General features: G+C 30.5%; 2 protein-coding genes across 3 annotated transcripts; both read left to right on the plus strand.

Annotated features, from left to right (window-relative positions):
• Window positions 1–1,412: 1,412 nt before the first annotated feature.
• On the plus strand, window positions 1,413–4,461 carry LOC112737640 (probable polyol transporter 4). 2 transcript variants are annotated; one of them, XM_025787625.3, is made up of 2 exons: window positions 1,413–2,201; window positions 2,663–4,461. In XM_025787625.3, exons 1-2 carry the CDS (start codon window positions 1,976–1,978, stop codon window positions 4,039–4,041), a joined length of 1,605 nt encoding a protein of 534 aa, XP_025643410.1. In that variant the 5' UTR covers window positions 1,413–1,975; the 3' UTR covers window positions 4,042–4,461. The 2 variants fall into 2 exon arrangements, with proteins under 2 accessions (XP_025643410.1, XP_072067533.1); XM_072211432.1 differs by having other exon boundaries at window positions 1,605–2,201; window positions 2,468–4,461.
• Window positions 4,462–15,620: 11,159 nt separating this feature from the next.
• Window positions 15,621–18,050, plus strand: LOC112737641 (epoxide hydrolase 2). Its single transcript, XM_025787627.3, has 5 exons — window positions 15,621–15,772; window positions 15,847–16,061; window positions 16,230–16,400; window positions 16,523–16,758; window positions 17,630–18,050. Exons 1-5 carry the CDS (start codon window positions 15,703–15,705, stop codon window positions 17,877–17,879), a joined length of 942 nt encoding a protein of 313 aa, XP_025643412.1. The 5' UTR covers window positions 15,621–15,702; the 3' UTR covers window positions 17,880–18,050.
• Window positions 18,051–19,606: the final 1,556 nt, after the last annotated feature.

A 19,606-nucleotide genomic window follows, 5' to 3' on the forward strand; every position in this document is an offset into this window, starting at 1 on the left:
GTTAAGTGTCACTGACCTGATACATCAACCAATCATATTGTGACACGTGGCATTTAGCATGTCACGTCATCAGTCGTTATCATCTAACTAACGGAAAGACTAATTTGACTTACGTTTTATCTTTTAAGGACTAATATGGCTAAAAAATTTTTTTGAAGACTAATTTAAAAAATAGGTAATCTTTTCGAGACAAATTTGACTATTAACTTATTTTTTAAAAAAAAGAAACCCCCTCATGCTTCGAATTTTTGAAAGAATAAAAAAATTCAAATAAAATATTTATTTTTTATCGTATCAAAAGATGTAAGTTGTAATATTAGCTGAATGTTTTAATTAAGATGATTTTGCCTATTTACATAATAGTTTTTTTTTTAACTATTATTGAGATTTTTGTTTTTCCGGGTCTTTACATTTTTTTTAGTTTTAGAATAGTTGTTGAAAAATGAAAAGAGTACTTACGAGAAAATAGTAGAATAATTTTTCCACATTTTTATAATTGTAAAGTAAAATTAATAATTAAATAATGAATTTTGTCTAAAATACGTTAAAAAATTATTAAAAATATTAAAGTAACAAATAAAAGATGACAAAAAACACCCCAATTATATACAATAGCAAATTAGCACAAGTACTATATTAATACAAAATCAAAATATCAAAATACATAACTTAAATTTTATTGAATTAACATTAATTTTCCTTTCTAGAAAAATAATAAAAAAAAGTTTTCTATAATGATCCTTATATATTTTTCCTTTTTTAATGATTTTGAATTTGACCCTTCAAAAAGGAAAATATCCATACCAAGAGAAATTTGACCAAGTTAGATATATTCTAGTCTTTCTAGGTAATTGATTTGCATAATGATTTAAAAAAACTTTAACTAACTTGATTCGGCCTAATAATTAGTTTATTTATCTATTTTTTTTTTACCAAATATAAGAAAATTTAAATTTACAAATTTTAATTGAGTATAGAGAATTATGCCATTTAAGTTATAGTTTATTGACAAAAAAAAAATCAAACACTAAATATTCTTAATTATATATTATATATAGATAAATAACCATATAAATAACCATGTTAGATATATATTAAAATCGATTACTAAAATTAGCTATTAATATAAAATATATATTAAAATATATATTAAAAATAAATTAAATTACACGTATATTTGTATAATTTTAATTGTAAATTTTAGTATATAAATAATATTTTTTATTGGCTAATTTTAATAACTAATTTTAATATATAAATAATATTTTTGATATACCAATTACTAATTAATTATATATCTAAATTATTTTTAATTAACAAAACAGAAATGACTCGTGTATGATTGTTAAGAAAAAAAATTAAATAATAAAAAAAAAACATATTTTAGGACGTCACCAAAAAAATAAAAAATCCAGTTAAAGGAAATGAGCGACCAACTCTGGTATCGCCAAGACGCCAACAGTTGTTGCGTGGAAAGCGAAGTTTAATCTTTGATTAAAGTGAGAGGTCAATTCCCTCACCTTCAAAATTCAATGCCACATCTATGCAAATGCTGACTAATTGTATTTTCATTTTTCATTAATTATTAATTTCTTTTCGCCATTGTGTTTCTTCTTCTTCATCATCTTCTTTTTAATACCCTTTTGCTTGCGTGACAAAAAAAGGGGGCGTGTGGCCCCTCTTTGTTGCCTAGTCTTTTCCTTCAATTCCGCGTGTTTTCATTCTTTCACTTTCAGTTTCACTTCCTGATTTCTGTGTATGTTTTTTTTTTTCAGATCTAAGACTTCATTCCATTTTCACAGAGAGTCTTAGATTTATTTTTTGTAACATGTGTTTTTGTTAGTCTTAGATATGTCATAGCATAGTCCACAAGAGAAAAGAAAAAGAAAAAAGAAAAAAACAATACCCCAAATTCAAAGATTGCAACTTTGTAGAAAACAAAAAACACCCACCAATTGGAATCCAGAATCCGGTGATGGGGTTCCAAGAAAATGGGAATGGCGAAATGGGGTTGTCTGGGATCCCGTTGGGAGCCAAGAACAAGTACAAGAGAATGAACAGCGAGTTCCCTGAGACAGACGACAACGATGTTGATGATGTCGTCACACAACAGCAACAACTTGAAAGAAGAGACAGTACAAGAAAATATGTGATAGCATGTGCCATTTTTGCTTCTCTCAACAATGTCCTTCTTGGCTATGGTAATTGCTTCAATGGTTCCTTTGAAAACGTCTCTCCTTGGTTTTTGTTAGTTCCGTTGACAAAGTCTTCTGTTCCTGTTTTGTTTTGTTTTTTTCGCTGCTGTTTCCGCATTTCAATTGACCATAACTCTTCTTTTTATTATTATTTTCTTTTGGGATAACATTGACTATGTTTAGATTATTTTGCTGATTGGTGATGTTATGTGAATAACTATTTGCAACCATGTAGTTGATATAGATCTTAGACTGATTCGGTTCTTTATCAGATTTATCTTTGAGTGCTGAGGTATCTATGAGGCAGATCTGCAAAACTTTGGTCTCAAGGCTACCCAGCTGAAAGAGTTCTCAAACTGTATATTTTATTGGGATCTATATTGGAGATCCATTATGATTTTCAAAATTGGGGTGTTTTTGGAATGGACAAAAGTTTGATGATTTCTTTCGTGAATTTCAATTTGCAGATGTAGGGGTTATGAGTGGAGCAGTTATATTTATCAAAGAAGATCTGAACATAACGGAGGTTCAGGTAGAAATTTTGGTTGGTATTTTGAGCATTATTTCTCTATTTGGTAGCTTGGGTGGTGGAAGAACATCTGATATTATTGGTAGAAAATGGACAATGGCATTAGCCGCAGTCGTCTTCCAATCGGGCGGATTAACAATGACTCTTGCCCCTTCATATACAGTACTAATGATTGGAAGATTTCTGGCAGGAATTGGAATTGGGTTTGGAGTTATGATCTCCCCTATTTATATTGCTGAGATATCCCCAAATGTTGCGAGAGGCTCGCTTACCACATTTCCGGAGATTTTTATAAATGTAGGAATCTTGCTTGGTTATGTATCAAATTATGCATTTTCTGGCCTTCCAGCACACATTAGTTGGAGGATAATGCTCGCTGTGGGAGTTTTGCCCTCGCTCTTCATTGGCTTTGCTCTCTTCGTTATTCCTGAGTCACCAAGATGGTTGGTAATGCAGAACCGAATCGACGAAGCGAGATTAGTGCTGGCGAAAACAAATGACAATGATAAAGAAGTGGAGGAGAGACTGGCAGAAATACAACATGCTGCTGGAATTGCCAATTCTGAGAAATACGAGGACAAACCGGTCTGGAGGGAGCTTCTCTTTCCTCCTCCTGCTCTTCGCCGGATGCTGATTACTGGACTAGGGATTCAATGTTTTCAACAGATCTCAGGGATTGATGCAACTGTGTATTACAGCCCCGAAATTCTAGAGGCAGCCGGGATTAAGGATAAATCTAAACTTCTTGGTGATACAGTTGCTGTAGGTATAACCAAGACTGTTTTTATCTTGGTTGCAATCATTCTTATCGACAAACTTGGTCGGAGGCCGCTTCTCTTAATTAGCACAATTGGGATGACAGTCTGTCTGTTCAGCATGGGGGTTACTCTAGCTTTGTTTGGACAAGGGCCGTTTGTGATTGCGTTGGCAATTCTGTTTGTTTGTGGAAATGTAGCTTTCTTCTCAGTTGGACTCGGCCCGGTGTGTTGGGTTATTACATCGGAGATCTTCCCTTTAAGAGTTCGTGCTCAAGCGTCTGCGCTTGGTGCTGTTGCTAACCGGGTTTGCAGTGGCCTAGTAGCCATGTCTTTCTTGTCTGTGTGTCGTGCAATTACAGTTGCTGGAACATTCTTTCTGTTTTCTGCTATTTCTGCTCTTGCCATTGTATTTGTTTACATGCTTGTTCCCGAAACGAAAGGGAAGTCATTGGAGCAGATAGAGATAATGTTTCAGAATGAACATGGGATTCAAGTAAGCGAAACGGAGCTAGGAGATGTTGAACAACTTGTGCAGAACAAAACTGATTCAATGAATTAGCTGCCTCTTATACAAACTCTGATGGATTCGCCATTTCATGGAAATTGCAATACATTTCTCTTCTATGTGTAACTATCATACTGCCCAGTTCTGCGCCGGACATTGATCGTATTGATGATTCGTCGTCTGCGACCGGAGGGAATTTGCGGCCTAGAAGGTACGAAAGAAAAGGTGAAAACAAATTGTGCTGTTGTATACCATAGCAAACTTATTCTTATTGTACAATTATTCTAAATAAATTTTTAGTTACATTTGAAGTCAATTATAGGGATGATTTTTGGCGGAGACTATCTTTGTCATGGAATGGTCCTCTCAGATGTTCTGAAATGACTTGTGTAGTACCATGATTCCAATGTACTCCGTGAAGGGATGTAATAATGTGACAATTCTTTAATAGATTATATTCTTTTTCAACTTTTATTTTTTGTGTCCTTGTGACATCTAACATGCTTCAGCTTGATCATGTGATTGGCAACTTGCTACTGTCCTGCCTTTATAGATTAGCTTTTACTTTTTACAGAACTTTCAACAGTGGTTCCATGTGTATAATGTGAAGTTATTCATTGAAACATATCTTAGTTTGTACATAATTGTATTGGAAAACTTTCAAATATGCTCGTACACCGATATTTCAGTAAATTTTAACCGTTAATCTTAATTATATATATTATATATATTTTTTATAATTAAGATCAACGGTTAAAAATTACTAAAACACAAATATACTAGTACACTTAAAAGTTTTCCAATTATATTTGATTTTATATTTCTGCTCCATGGTTATTGTTAGTATGAAAGTTCTGAGTCTGTAGGAGCTTTTGGATTTTGGATTTGGAATAGTGGTAAAAATTGTGACACTGGATGGAACCTATTTTCATCTTTTTCCATTTTTGTTCAATCCAAGCTTTGGAGCTGATTAAAATTCCTTTCCCATACTATTCCATTCCGCCTTGTTCTCCTGATCTTTTTTTTTTTTTTTTTGGGTTTAGGGATTTTGTAGCATCATAGATAAATAGCATTTTATGGAGTGTGGATCAAGAACCCTGACTCCCTGTTTCTACTGAATATTGATCTAAATATAACACAATCGACTCTTCTGAGCCTATAGTGAACATTTTTTTTGCAATATTTTTTAACTCAATAAGTTAAGAACTAATTTGTTACAAACTTAAATTTTATTTAAAAATATTTTTTAATTTAGTAAGTTAAAAACTAATTTATTATAAATTTAAATTTCATTTAAGAGTATATTATTAAGTGCTAAGAAAGAGTTTAGATTCCTAACACTTAATGAAGCAAAAATGATTTTTAGGTATTCTTATGACATTTAAACAATAAGGACCATGTTCATCCAAAAAGAGAAAGAGGGCGGGGGGGGGGGGGGGTAGTAGGGACAAGCAAATATAAAAAACAAGAACAAAAACCGACAATTAGTGGGTTCTTGTTTCATCTTAAAATATAATTCTTAGAAATGATATTTATGAATATTATAGAAAATTTGTTTAGTATCTCGCAAATGATTTGGAATTGCTTTTAATATTTTCAAAGATAAATTATAAATATATTTGTTTTATGATATATGTTACTGAAAATGATAATAATTAAAGGATATAATAATAAATTTATGTATTAAATTTTATACTTTTGACATGAGAATATTAAATTCACTCTTTGGAATAGAAATATAAGTTGACAGGACTAATTTTTTTTCTAAATTAAGTTATTGTCGATAATTACATTTTAAAATTTGAAACAAATAAAGAAATGTTATACTTAATGGATAATTACAAGAATAAATAAAAACCCACTAATGAAAGACAAGAAATGTGACATAGAACATGTTTACACCAATATAAAAGCACATGCCATTAGAGAATGAAAGATTTATGTACGGTTGTATTCTAAAAGAAATTGTTATTTTTACTTTATTTTATCTTGAATAAAAATTATAAAATTATATAAGGTGTAGGTTGCACATGCCATTGAGAATGAAAGATATATTTACTCTTGTATTTTAAAACAAATTGTTATTTTTACTTGTTTTTATCTTGAATAAAACTAGATAAGGTATAGGTCTCCTGTATTTAATGGTGTGAGTGGGTGACAAATATGTGCTTGTTGTCAATTTCAATTGGTGAATGCCTACAAAAGACCTTTCTAAGATTTTAAACTCTCCTAGCAATCTAGCATAATAATTATTTTTTGTAATGATAATTTTTTTTTAAGATTCTGTAACTTATTACATTAGTATTTTTATTGAAAATCGATTAATGGAAAAGAACTATTTACAAAGAAGTTTAACTAGCAAAAAGTTGAGTGAAATGCTTTAAAGTGAAATTATTAGGATCTTGATTATTACAAAAAATATTATATCATAAATTTTAAGTAATTAATATTAAAAAAAAGTCTCGCATCAAAAGATCAATGTTTTAAAAAAAAAAATTTAAACTCTTCTATCTTACTAATTAACTTTTATGGTGACTATTTTTACGAAGTTTTATAGCTTGCGTTATCTCAATATTTTAAACAAACAAACAAATATTATTTGTGTATATAATAATTTATTTTATATATACAATAATTTATTTTACTTAACTAAATATTGATAATTTAAATTTTATTATATATACAATAATTTATTAGTCTTTTAAATAGAATTTAGCCTGATAAGTTGAGAAATTAAGTAAAAAAAAAAAATAATCATCTTCAGGAATCAGGATACATTAGAATATAATTGTAAGAGTCGAACTAGTAATCGAACCGATCACATTATTGGTTTATTAGTTTAATTGATGAGTTATTAGTTGAACCAATAAAATCGATTCTATATAAATAAAAAATATAAAATAGTCAAAAATTTAATATTAAAATTTAAAATACATATTTTAACTAATATTTTAAAAATAATTAAATTTCAACAAATTATAATTAACAAGTTATAATTAAATAAGTATATAAAATTTTAGTATTTTTTATGATAAAATTTTTTTAATTTTATTTTATATTAAAATATTTTTATATTTATTATATTGTTATATACTATATGTATTTATTAAAAAATAATATCAATAAATATCATATAATCATAAATAATTATATTATAATTAATAAAAATATTTGATATTTTTTATATATACATATTTAATAATATTTATATTGTTAATTATGAATAATTAAAAATATAATTAATTTAAATATAAATAAACATAAAATTTAAATAATATCTAAAAAAATTATTGTGTAATTTTATTATATAATTAATAATTTAGTATATAAAATAATAAAAAATAATATAATTTAGTGACAAGAAATGAAGTATGTAATATAAAAAAGATTTAAATTTAAACTATATCTTTATTAATTTTAAAATTTTTTTAAATAATTTTTAATTAGACTAATTTTTATCAATTTGACCAATTTTTATTAGTTCTTATTTTTAAACCGTCTTTAAATTGAATCTGACTAATTTAAAATTTAATTTCTCGATTTTTCGATTGAACTTCCGATATTTACAACTTTGCATTGAATGATTCTTGCGCATTCATGATGAGATGTAATTTTTTTTCTTTTTTTATTTTGAACTGGATGTTAAGGACACCCTGATGACAATGCTCTCTAATCTCGATACAGCACCACGACACAAAATCGGCAAACCATTTACCATTATAATAAAAATCACTTTGAAGTCTTGAATTTAGTGACTACATATTTAATTTATATAGCTGGCAAGGTAATATAGGTTAGCACAATAACAATCAGGCTAAAATTTTTAGATAGGGATAATTTTAATGTGAAATACGATAATATTTATTTATTTTAGTATTTTATATTATTATGATGATAGTATAAAATGTTATTGATGTTTTATAAAAAAAATATTTGTTAAATATAAAAAGATAAAACGTCATTAATGTTTTATAAAAAAAAAAATATTTTTTAATTATAAAAAGACAAAACGTTATTAATGTTTTATAAAAATAAATATTATTTTAGTTATAAAATAAAAAAATGTCAGTGACGTTTTGTAAAAAAATATTATTTTAATTATATAAAGAAAAAATGTCACTAACATTTTATAAACATTCACAACAAAATTTAACACTTAGTTTAGATCATTTTTAAAGACACCACTTATAATCCAATATAAAAAAATAAAAGTTCTAACAACCACTTGTGCTCAAGAGAAATTACAGTTTTCGGAAAAGTTATTCTACAACGAAGTCCTAACTCCAAGGAAATTACAGTCCACTCTACTTATTCTATTTGTACGTGTTTCTAATATAATTAATATATGCTCTGAAAATAGGACAATTTACGTTATTAAATTGTTTCACCTTTAATATTACGTAAATGTATTGTTTTTAATTTTAATATGCAAATACATTGTTTCACTCTTTTATATAAATCGCTACTGGTAGTAGCGGTTTACAGGTGTGCATAAACCGCTACAATTAGCTGCTGCAGTTTATGTGTGTGAGTGAGTGTGTGAATGTAAACCGCTGCTGGCAGCAGCGGTTTACGTGTGTGCGTGTGTGAGTGTAAATCGCTATAGACTATAGCGGTTTACATGTAGTGTGTCTATTTCAAACAAAAAATGGACAATTAGATGATAAAATTTAAAGTTTTTCAGTCAACAATTAGATGATAAAATAATATATAGATACAATGATGGAACTAGGCAAAATATTAAAGAATAACCAAAAATTAATTTTATAATAAAATAAAATAAAAATAAAATTTTAAAAAATAAAAATAAAATTTATATATAATTTATATAAAAAAAATTAAAATTTAAAGGGATTATTGTCTCCTTTCTCAGTCTGAGATTGTACTTCCAAAGAGATAAAAAAGAAATCAAAATAAAACAAAAAAATTTTAACAAAAAATGTTAACTGAAAAAGTTAAAATTAATTTTCAATACATATATATATAGTTTCGTCTCCTTATATTGTAATTAAAATATAAATGTTATACCAAATAATTTCATTGAAAATTAAATAAACAAAAGTCACATGTATATATTTTTCAAAAAATAATGTAAATTGTACTATCTTCTAAGAATTAATGGAGGTCATATATAGTTCAGTTAGAGAGTAAATTACACCAAAAACAAGAACAAAAAATACTGTTTTAATATATTATGTGTATAATACACCTATATATCTCCCTATTTTTATGTACTCACCTATCTTTTTATTTTATATATGTTTGATTAAAAATATTATTTATATACTAAAATAAATTACTAAAATTAATTATTATATATTTATATATAAATATATATTATTTAATTTATTTTTAATATATATTTTATATTTATATTTTAACTTATGTTTTATAATCGTGGATTTTAATATAGGCTTATGTATCATGGTCGATTTTATGTACTCGCTGCAACATCTTTTTAATTAGACTTTTCTTGTTAAATATCAGAATTTTTTGTTTGTCTGTTTTTTTAAGACAAACATGACTTCTATGTTTTAACTCTTATTCACTGGAAATAACTAAGTGTAATTTTTACGTTCTGTTCAATTATTAAATTGAAAAATAATTTAAAAAAATATTATTTTTTTGCTAATATTGTCATTCGATTTTATTTGTAATAAAAAAATCAAGAATAATTATCAGTTTTTATAAGTTTTGATCTTTTTAATCAATTTTTCATTTATTTTGTTTGTTCATAGTAATATGTTTTTTTAGAATTTTTTTTTTATATTCTCTAATGCATATTGTTATATTTTTGTAACGGAATTTTTAGTACTATTATTCATATAAAATTTTTAATTATTTCTATTAATACATGTTCTTTTGTATGGAACTTAGTTAATTTTTATTTAATTTTGTATAATTTGACTATATAGGCAGCACACTACACGTAAACCGCTATAGCCTATAGCGGTTTACACTCACACACGCACACAGGTAAACCGCTGCTGGCAGCAGCGGTTTACACTCACACACGCACACACACAAACCGCTGCTGCCAGCAGCGGTTTACACTCACACACTCACACACATAAACCGCGACTGGTTGTAGCGGTTTATGCACACCTGTAAACCGCTACTGCCAGTAGCGGTTTATATAAAATAGTGAAACAATGTATTTGCGTATTAAAATTGAAAACAATGCATTTGCGTAATATTAAAGGTGAAACAATTTAATAACGTAAATTGCCCCTGAAAATATATATGGTTGGATATCATAATAAGTTAATAACAGGATAGAATAATATAACTAAAATTTAAAAAATAATAGATAAAATTAAATATAATAATTTATCCTTAAATAATTTAAAAAAATATTATAATTAAGTAAAAAGTTACAAATTTTTAATTATAAAAAAAATTATAATAACACACTTAAAACTCATACGACACTTATAAGTTATAATCTCACTTTCGTTGCTCTCTCTTTCTTGTAATTAGATATCACTTCTTTTCTTTTGCACTCACAAGCAAGGTTCAGAAAATCGGACCGGTAATCAAACCGCTCTAGTCACTGATTTATTAGTTTATTGGTCTAACCGGTGGTTCAACTGAAAAAACCGTTTTAAAATAGAATAATAAATAAATTATAAATACACATCCTAAAATATAATTATAGTCTAATATAAATCTTAAAATATCTTCGAAATTTAGAACACTACATAAAATATCATCAACCAAATACATATGATCTTATTAAAATCTAAACTCAAAAGTTAAATAGTAATAAAAGCATATCTAAATATTAAATCCCAACATCATGGTTTATCAATCATCAAAATCCGCAAGAACTTGTTGCAAATCTGCTTCGGTGGGATGATCTTCACCTTCATTCCCACCCTGTTGAGCAGAAGAATCAAGAGATGCAGCATAAAGACCACTACTACCACCGCCACTTTGATATAAATCAGCATCAATTTCACCTAATAAAATACACATGTTATCATTATATTAAAAAGGGTTAAGTTCAATTTTGGTCCCAACGTAGAGGTCAAAAATCGGAATCGTCCATAACTTTTTTTTTGCTACAAAATGGTCCCCAAAGTTTCAGTTTGTTTTAAAACTATCCTTTTTACCAATTTTATTTTTTTTATTACCAAATTACCCCTCATTAAAAGAATTATAAAATAAATAAATAAAAGGAAAGAAAGGGTACAGAGAAGCGGGGGTGGGGAGAGAAAGAGAGGGGGGGGGGCGACAAGGGGGGAGAGGGAGGAGGGGGGAGAGAAGGGGGACGAGCTCACCGCTGCACCGCCACTGTCCGCCCCCCGCCGCCGCCGCCTCTTCTTCTTCTTCTTCTTCCGCCATACCCGCCGCCTCTTCTTCTTCTTCTTCTTCTTCCGCCATACCTGCCGCACCACCGCCCGTCGCAGCCTCCCCTGCTTCACCACTGCCAGCGAGCATCCTTGCTTCACCACCGCCATACCCGCCGCTTCTTCTTCTTCTTCTTCTTCTTCTTCTTCTTCTTCTTTTGTAAATTCTGTGAATTGGATTTTTTGTGAAATTTGTTGTGGAACATTGTTGTTGCTGAAATTTAAATTTGTAGTATTGTTGTTGTTGATTCTGGGTTCTTGATGATGATGATGATTTTCTGAGTTGAGTTTTTGTTTGCCTGAGTTTGAATTCTGGATCTATTTTCTGAGTTTTTGATGAGGATAACGATGATGATGTTGATTTTCTAATGGATCTGAGTTCTGGGTTTGATGAGGATGACGATGATGATGTTGATTTTCTGATGGTGATGATGATGCTGATGATGATGATGATGATGATGGTGGTGGTGGTGGTGGTGGTGGTGGTGGTAAGTGGTGGGTGGTGGAGGGTGTGGTGGTGGTGGTGGTGGTGGCGGGTGTGGTGGTGGTGGTGGTGCTTATGCTTGTGTTTCTGCTGGTGCTTTGCATGATTTTGGGAAAGAAGGGATATGGGCATTTTGGTCCGAAGGACAATTTTAAAACAAACTGAAACTTTGGGGACCATTTTGTAGCAAAAAAAAAGTTAGGGACGATTCCGATTTTCGACCTCTACGTTGGGGACCAAAATCGAACTTAACCCTATTAAAAACTAACAACATTCTAATAAATCATTAGAAACTAAATATACTATACTCACGCAATAAGTCATCCACATTACTAGGAAGATCAGGCTCTTTCTCTACAACCTCTTCAGTCATCCAAAAGTCAACTTGACTGATGCTTTCATAATCAATTGGATCATATTGTGTCTTTTGTTTTCTTTCTTCTTTTGCTTTCTTTTGCTTTCAAACACAATGAAAATTAACAGCATGTTCTTAACCACAACACAAGATCATATCTACCTACAGCATTCAGCCATTCAACAAAACACAATTCAACCTAGTGCTTACAACATTCAGCCATTCAACACAACACAATTCTGCCTACAGCATTCAGCCATTCAACACAACACAATTCTGCCTAGTGCCTACAGCATTCAGCCATTCAACACAACACAAAAATATCAATTGGCTAGAAAACACCAAAACAGCAAGACACATTAGGCGTTCTAAAGCAGCAAAACACCAAAACATCAAAGCAGCAAAACACCAAAACAAGACAACATCAACATTAGGCGTTCTGGAATCAGAACCATACATTCTAACATAGAAGATGAGAGTATCAAACAGAGAAGATGAAATAGAGCAGTCACTCACCTGGGTGCTGACGAAGCGAAGACCAGCGAAGACGAAGCGAGAGGCCAGCGAAGACGAAGCGGCGGTGCTGAGGACCAGGCGACAGCGGTGGCGCTGACGACCTAAGGACCGCAGGAACGATGGGGGGCTACTGGGTTGGGAATGCTTTAGAGGGCTAGGGTTCACCGTTCACATGTGGAGTGAAACTGAGATGAATGAATGGGGGAAGAGACCAGGCGACGGCGGTGGCGCTGACGACCTGAGAACTCCGGCGACGGCTGTGGCTACTGGGCTGGGATTTGGGAATGCTTCAGAGGGCTAAGGTTAATGAGAGTGTGAGACTGAAATTTGGGAATGGGGGAAGAAGGGGGGTTCACGAGTGGTAACCGGGTCGGGTTCCACTTTTTTTTTTAAACAATTAAAAACGGCGCCGTTTTACTGTTTTAGAGGAACCGACCGGTCACCGGTCCGGTCCAACCGGTCAGTTTTCAGCCAGTTCACAAGTTTCCTCGCGGTTTTCACTCCAGCAATTATTAGAGGAGGACCGAACCGCTTGCATCGCCGGTTCGCAGTTAAACTGGTCGAACCGGCCGGTCCGGTCCGATTTTCAGAACCTTGCTCACAAGTGATATTTCTCATTCATCTTTTAACTTGTTGCCATGCTCATTTATACTTATGCTACACACTCACCTAATTTTATATATATATATATATATATATATATATATATATATATATATATATATATATATATATATATATATATAAAGATGATACATTGTGATTGCATGTATGGCTGGCCATGAGTAGGATAGGGGAGGGTTTGAACTCTACCATAACTCTACCCGCGAGTTGAAAACTTTTTTAAAATTCTATGCTATTCTACCTGCAAGTTGAGAATTTCTCAACTCTAACTCTACCCGCGTCCTAAAGTTCTAAACCGTACCCTACTCGATCCTAACCGCAGAAAAATAAAAAAATTCAAGCAAATATAAAATTCAACAATTCTAAATTTCATAGATATGAATAAAATAGAAAATAAAAAACTAAGTTCAAATTAAAATTAAAAATAATAAAATCTTAAAGAAATCTAATATAAAATTACAAATAATATGATCATTAATTAGTTTAGTAGTTATTTCTAAGTTTTTATAAGAGAAAGATTGTGGGTTCAATACTCACTTTCTTCATTACATACATAACTTTTAAATATATTATATAATATATTAGAAGTGCGGATAGAGTAGAGTAGAGTATACCCTGAACCCGTACCCTACCCACAAGTGAACTCGTACCGCACCCTACCTTACTCGAACGGATTGGTTTGGATTGAATACCCGTAAGTAGATATAAATTGTCAGCCCTAATTACATGCATTTCATGTTTATTATTTTATTCTACTTTTTAATACATTATGCATGACATATGCTTATTTTATTGATCATGCATTTGATATTTATTATTATTTTATTAAATAGAAAAAAATATCTTCGGTCCAAACTCCAAACCACTTCGACTTGGCCCATCATGTAATAATTTTCTCTCTCTTTCTAAATAATAATTTTACATCTTCACATGTATGATGTTTAAAATTATTTAAAATATAATTTTTTTTACATATTCACACTCACCCTGACTTGGTCCATGTGAATAATGTGATCATTATTTTTTTCTTAAATAGAAAAAACTACCAAAATACCCATAAAGTTTACAAACGCTGATAAAATTACCTATAAACTAAGAAAATTAATACTATATCTATGAAAGATGGGTTCTATATGACAAAAGTATCAAAATCTTAATTTTTTATTGATTTTTTAATAAAATTCCTAAACTACCCTACACTCAACTTCAACTCACTTTTTCAACCTTTCATAACTCAATTTGCACCAACTCTTGCCATGGAGTCCAAAACTACTCCTACAACAAACCAGACCAAAATCAATGATAGTAGTGGTGGCGGTAGAGGATCGGACCTCAACCGATTCATTCATAAGTTTATAATCCATACCCAAACCAAATTAATCAAACACCAAAAAATACTCAAAACATAAAAATTTTTAAATCCATTCATCCAATTTCAATTCACTTTAGCAAAACTAGAAATAGAAAAAGCCATCAACCATAAAAAATTAAGAAATCCATTCATCCAATTTAAAATTTATTTCAGCAAAAATCAGAAGTAGAAGTAGCCATCAATTGGATCTTTTGTAAATCAATCTCAGCCTTCATAAAAAATAGAAGCAGATTAAAAAAAATAGAACAGTATCATTTTAGTAGTAACTAAATCAATTTCTGAAAAGAAGAAAAATAAAATAAAAATATTTTTAAAAAAAGAAATACCTTTTTTTTCGCCGGCCGACTGTAACATCGTCAATGGCAGAACCTCCATTCACAGTGCTACCTCCCTTTCTTCTCTAATTTCTATTTACCGAACCCGCTTTCTGCATGCAAGAGTACCACGACCTCTCTCTCTTCTCAGGTGTGCGATGACGGTGTTCTCCTCGGCTGGGTCAGACTCGCCACGACGACGTTCTCCTTGACTGCAACAGGCGCGCCACGGCAGCATTTTCCTCAGGTTGGGTCACAGGTGTGCGATGAAGGTGTTGTAGTCACCTTAATAGTGAGAGGGAGAAGCGGCAATGAGGAGGTAGGAGGAGAATTTCTGTGACTCTGTGAGGGTTTTTGAGGGATAAGTGAGGAGAGAGGAAGAAGAGAAGAGAGGGAGTGACGGTAGAATGGGGTTAGGGTGGGGTAGTTTAGAAATTTTATTAAAAAATCAACAAAAAAATAGAATTTGAATACTTTTGTCATACGAAACTCATCTTTCATGAATACAACGTTAATTTCCTTAATTTATAGATACTTTTGTCAGCGTTCGTAAATTTTATGGGTATTTTGGTAGTTTTTCCTTCTTAACTTTTGTTTGTATCTAATCTTTATCTGCAGGTGGGTCCAAAACTAATAAGGAATGATAACCAATTTTCTCACACACACACTTCACTCTTCAGAGCATACTACACACTGTGATGGAGAACATCAAACACAGTGATGTCCAAGTGAAGGGGCTCAAGCTGCATGTGGCAGAGATTGGAACCGGTATTTCCCTTCATCAAACACAATCATGTTTGTTTGTTAATTCATTTCCATTTGAGAGATCTTGTTTTGTGCAGGGTCAAAGGCAGTGGTATTCTTGCATGGATTCCCAGAAATCTGGTACACATGGAGGCACCAGATGGTTGCTGTGGCCAACTCTGGCTACAGGGCTATTGCCTTCGATTTCAGAGGCTATGGACTTTCTGAGCAGCCACCTCAGCCTGAGAAAGAAACCATGTTTGATTTGATTGATGAAATCTTGGGTCTCTTGGATGCTTTAAACATCACCAAGGTAAGTAGGTAACTACACTTTCTAAGAGTAAATTTGAGAAGCTGAAACTGGATCTGTTAACATGAAGGATTTGGATCCTCTAGAGTCATATAATTTCAGTTTCAATATGAGGCCTCAAGATCACACAAAACAGAAACTAAACTAACCATTGTTTATTATATATGACAGGCTTTCCTTGTTGGTAAGGATTTTGGTTCCATCCCAGGGTATCTTACAGCAGCTCTGCACCCAGAAAGAGTAGCTGCAGTTATAAATTTGGGCATCCCTTTCATTCTTCCGGGCGAATCTGCCGTCCGGAACGACCTTCTCCCCAAAGGCTTCTATATTACCAGGTGGCAGGTACAAGATCCTTGCATTCCTCTCTCTCAACTTATTTGTTGTTTGTATCTTTTTTTAGGTTATTTTTGTCAGTTCATTTTGGCAGTTTATCCTATTTAGTAATTACTTTGTACTAATTTCAGGAACCTGGGAGGGCAGAAGCAGATTTCGGCCGTTTCGATGTGAAGTCAGTTATAAGGAACATCTACACACTGTTCTCTAGCAGCGAGATACCAATAGCAGCTGATGATCAAGAAATCATGGACTTGTTTGATCCCTCTAAACCGCTTCCACCATGGTTCTCTGAGGAAGACCTTCAAACCTATGCATCACTCTATGAAAAATCTGGATTCAGATATCCATTGCAGGTTCCTTACAGGTAATTACACCTTCCACTTTCCCTCATCTTCAGTTCCAAATAAACAGCAATTTAATGATACAAGGAAGCAGAGGAAAAGAGATCCTTCCAACAGAAAATAGGACAAAAGACTAGTGAAACATAATGTAAGGGGGAAGAATTTAAAAGAGAAAGATAGAATAAGAAAAAATAAATTTCTCAATTAAGGATTAATAGACATAAGAGCGAGTAGAGAGAATTCTAACAAGGACCAAAGAAAACAATCACTAAAATCATTCATGGTCATTTACATTTTTATTATATCTATTTATAGTAAATCAATTACTAGTAAGACTATCTTAATTGGACCTTGGTTCCACTTTTTACTCATTACACACAACTTTTCAATCAATCTAACATGTCGGAAAGTCAATCATGAGTTTTACATTGTATAAATGCCAAAAGATTTTTTTTTTCCTTCTTTTTGAAGTGGAGCTTATGATAAGCTAAACAAGAAAACAACATAAAAGCTCAAACAAACAAACGTACTCTACTGGTCCTCCCTACTCAGGAATGATCTGAGGCCAAATGCTTAACACCATCCCATAAAACTTGTTTATCTAAAAGTCTATGATTAAAAGTGTGCATATTGCACTTTAGCCAAATACTCTAGATAGTGGTGTGTATACTTCACAATACCACTAGATTTTGCTTCTTAAATGTTCATGGAGTGAAATGTTACCACAATTTGTCCTCAACTAAGTTTATAAGGTGTGGAATTTCAATGTTAAAATACAATTGCCTCGTTTCTAAATAAATATTGCTTGGACTAATGTGGTATGTTAAAAAATCATTGTATTTGGACACACATTGTTCAGGCTTCAATAACTGTTTTTGGTTATGATCCATGCAGGAGTCTCAATAAAGATTGTGGCTTAAGTGAGCCAAAAGTGAGTGTTCCTGCACTTTTGATAATGGGTGAGAAAGATTATGTGATCAAGTTTCCAGGAATGGAGGACTACATCAGAAGTGGAGCAGTGAAACAATTTGTGCCAGACATGGAAATCACATATATTCCAGAAGGAAGCCATTTTGTGCATGAACAAGTTCCAGACAAGGTCAACCAGCTCATTATTGACTTCCTTGACAAACAAAATGTTTGACTGTTTCTTCTGCTTCTTCATTGGAGATGCCATTTCTGTGCCGCTTAATGTTACAATTAATAGAAGTATGTTATATTCAGACTCTGAATTTCCAGTTTATGCATCACCATTGTCCAATGGAGTATATTGTATAAATATAATAATGTGGTAAAGTACTATTTTGTTCTTTAATGTTTGGACTAAATTCTAATTTGATTCCTAATATTTTAAATATTCTATTTTTGTCCCAAAATTTTTTAAATAGATTCAATATTGTTCTACCGTTAAATTTGACACTAATAGTTAATGGAATGAGTGATGTGGACGTTAATAACATTACTAGTTAAGACATCTTTTATTTTATGTGTTAAAAAAATATAATCAAAACCTTCTTCTAACATTTCTTCTCTTCAATTTTCTTTTTGTATAAAACTTTGAATCCTAACTATTAATTATCAATGTTCTAAAATCAAAGAAATTTTTATATTAGTGATCAACAGTAGATCGATTTTACTTACATACAAAAATCAAATGCTATTATCTTTTTAATATGCAAATTATTTGTATCAAATTTAATAGTATATTAAACCCATTTAAAACTGTTTCAGTATTAAAATAAAACGTTTGAAATTTTTTAAAATTAAAATAAAATGTTAGATTAAAATTTGGCTTAAACGCTAGAGATCAAAATAATATTTTATCCAATAATAATAGTCTAAGAAGTTTCATAAACAAGTGTGCTAGTTTAAATGACTTGTTATGTCGATAAAAAAAATTTAAGTTATTAATGAAATTAAAATATAATATTTAATTTTAAAAGAATAATTTGAAAGAAAAATTAATTCCCACTTCCCAGTAATTGCAATAAAAAATTCAAAAATTAACTTTTTCCTATGATTCAAATATCTAATTACAGTGTAGCTCCCATTAATGGTATATAAAAGGCTATTAGCCATTGTCTAGTAATAAGAGGTTTAGATAATATACCTCAGTATTTATCTTTTTATGATAAACGTCTTTTTTAATTTTAATTTTATTTTTATATCAAATTTATATTTATTATACATTTTAAGTATTTATTAAAAAATAATATTAATAAAAATTATAATTATGGAAAGGGAAAATGTATTGGGATTAATAAAAAAATATTTTGGTCTTTTTCTATTAAATTTATATATATTCAATATAATTTAATAATTATGCACAAAGACTTATAAAAATATAGTTAATTTTAGAAAAAAAGATTTTAAATTCAAATCCCATGTCCACCCCCCTCCAAAAAGTATTTTGAAATAGAAAATGGGACAAAATAGCATGGTCTCAGGAATCAATAAAATTAGTAGATATAATTGGGTTAATCGAAAATCAGTTATTAGTTCAATTCAATTAAAATAAAAATTTGATTGACAACGAATCAGTTAAAAAATTAATTAATCAGTTGAATTAATACGATATTTTGGTAGTTAATCCATTTAAAATAATAAAATATAAAAAATATTTTTTTAAAAAAATATATAATTTATATATAAATATATTATTTTATTATATCTGGTTTAATTTCCATTAAACTTCGATTGAATTTTAAATTTTTAAATATCTAACTCTATCAGTTTAATAGTCTATTGGATTTTCCGAACCTTAAAAATGAGAGTAGGTTTTTCTTTCTTTTTTTTTAAACAAAGAATAAACGCAAATAAGCAATATAGAAACCTCAATTGTAGTCATTTCCATCAATAATGTCGTCAACA

The sequence above is a fragment of the Arachis hypogaea genome, chromosome 13, assembly GCF_003086295.3.
Source record: "Arachis hypogaea cultivar Tifrunner chromosome 13, arahy.Tifrunner.gnm2.J5K5, whole genome shotgun sequence".
In the NCBI taxonomy this organism is placed as follows: domain Eukaryota; kingdom Viridiplantae; phylum Streptophyta; class Magnoliopsida; order Fabales; family Fabaceae; genus Arachis; species Arachis hypogaea.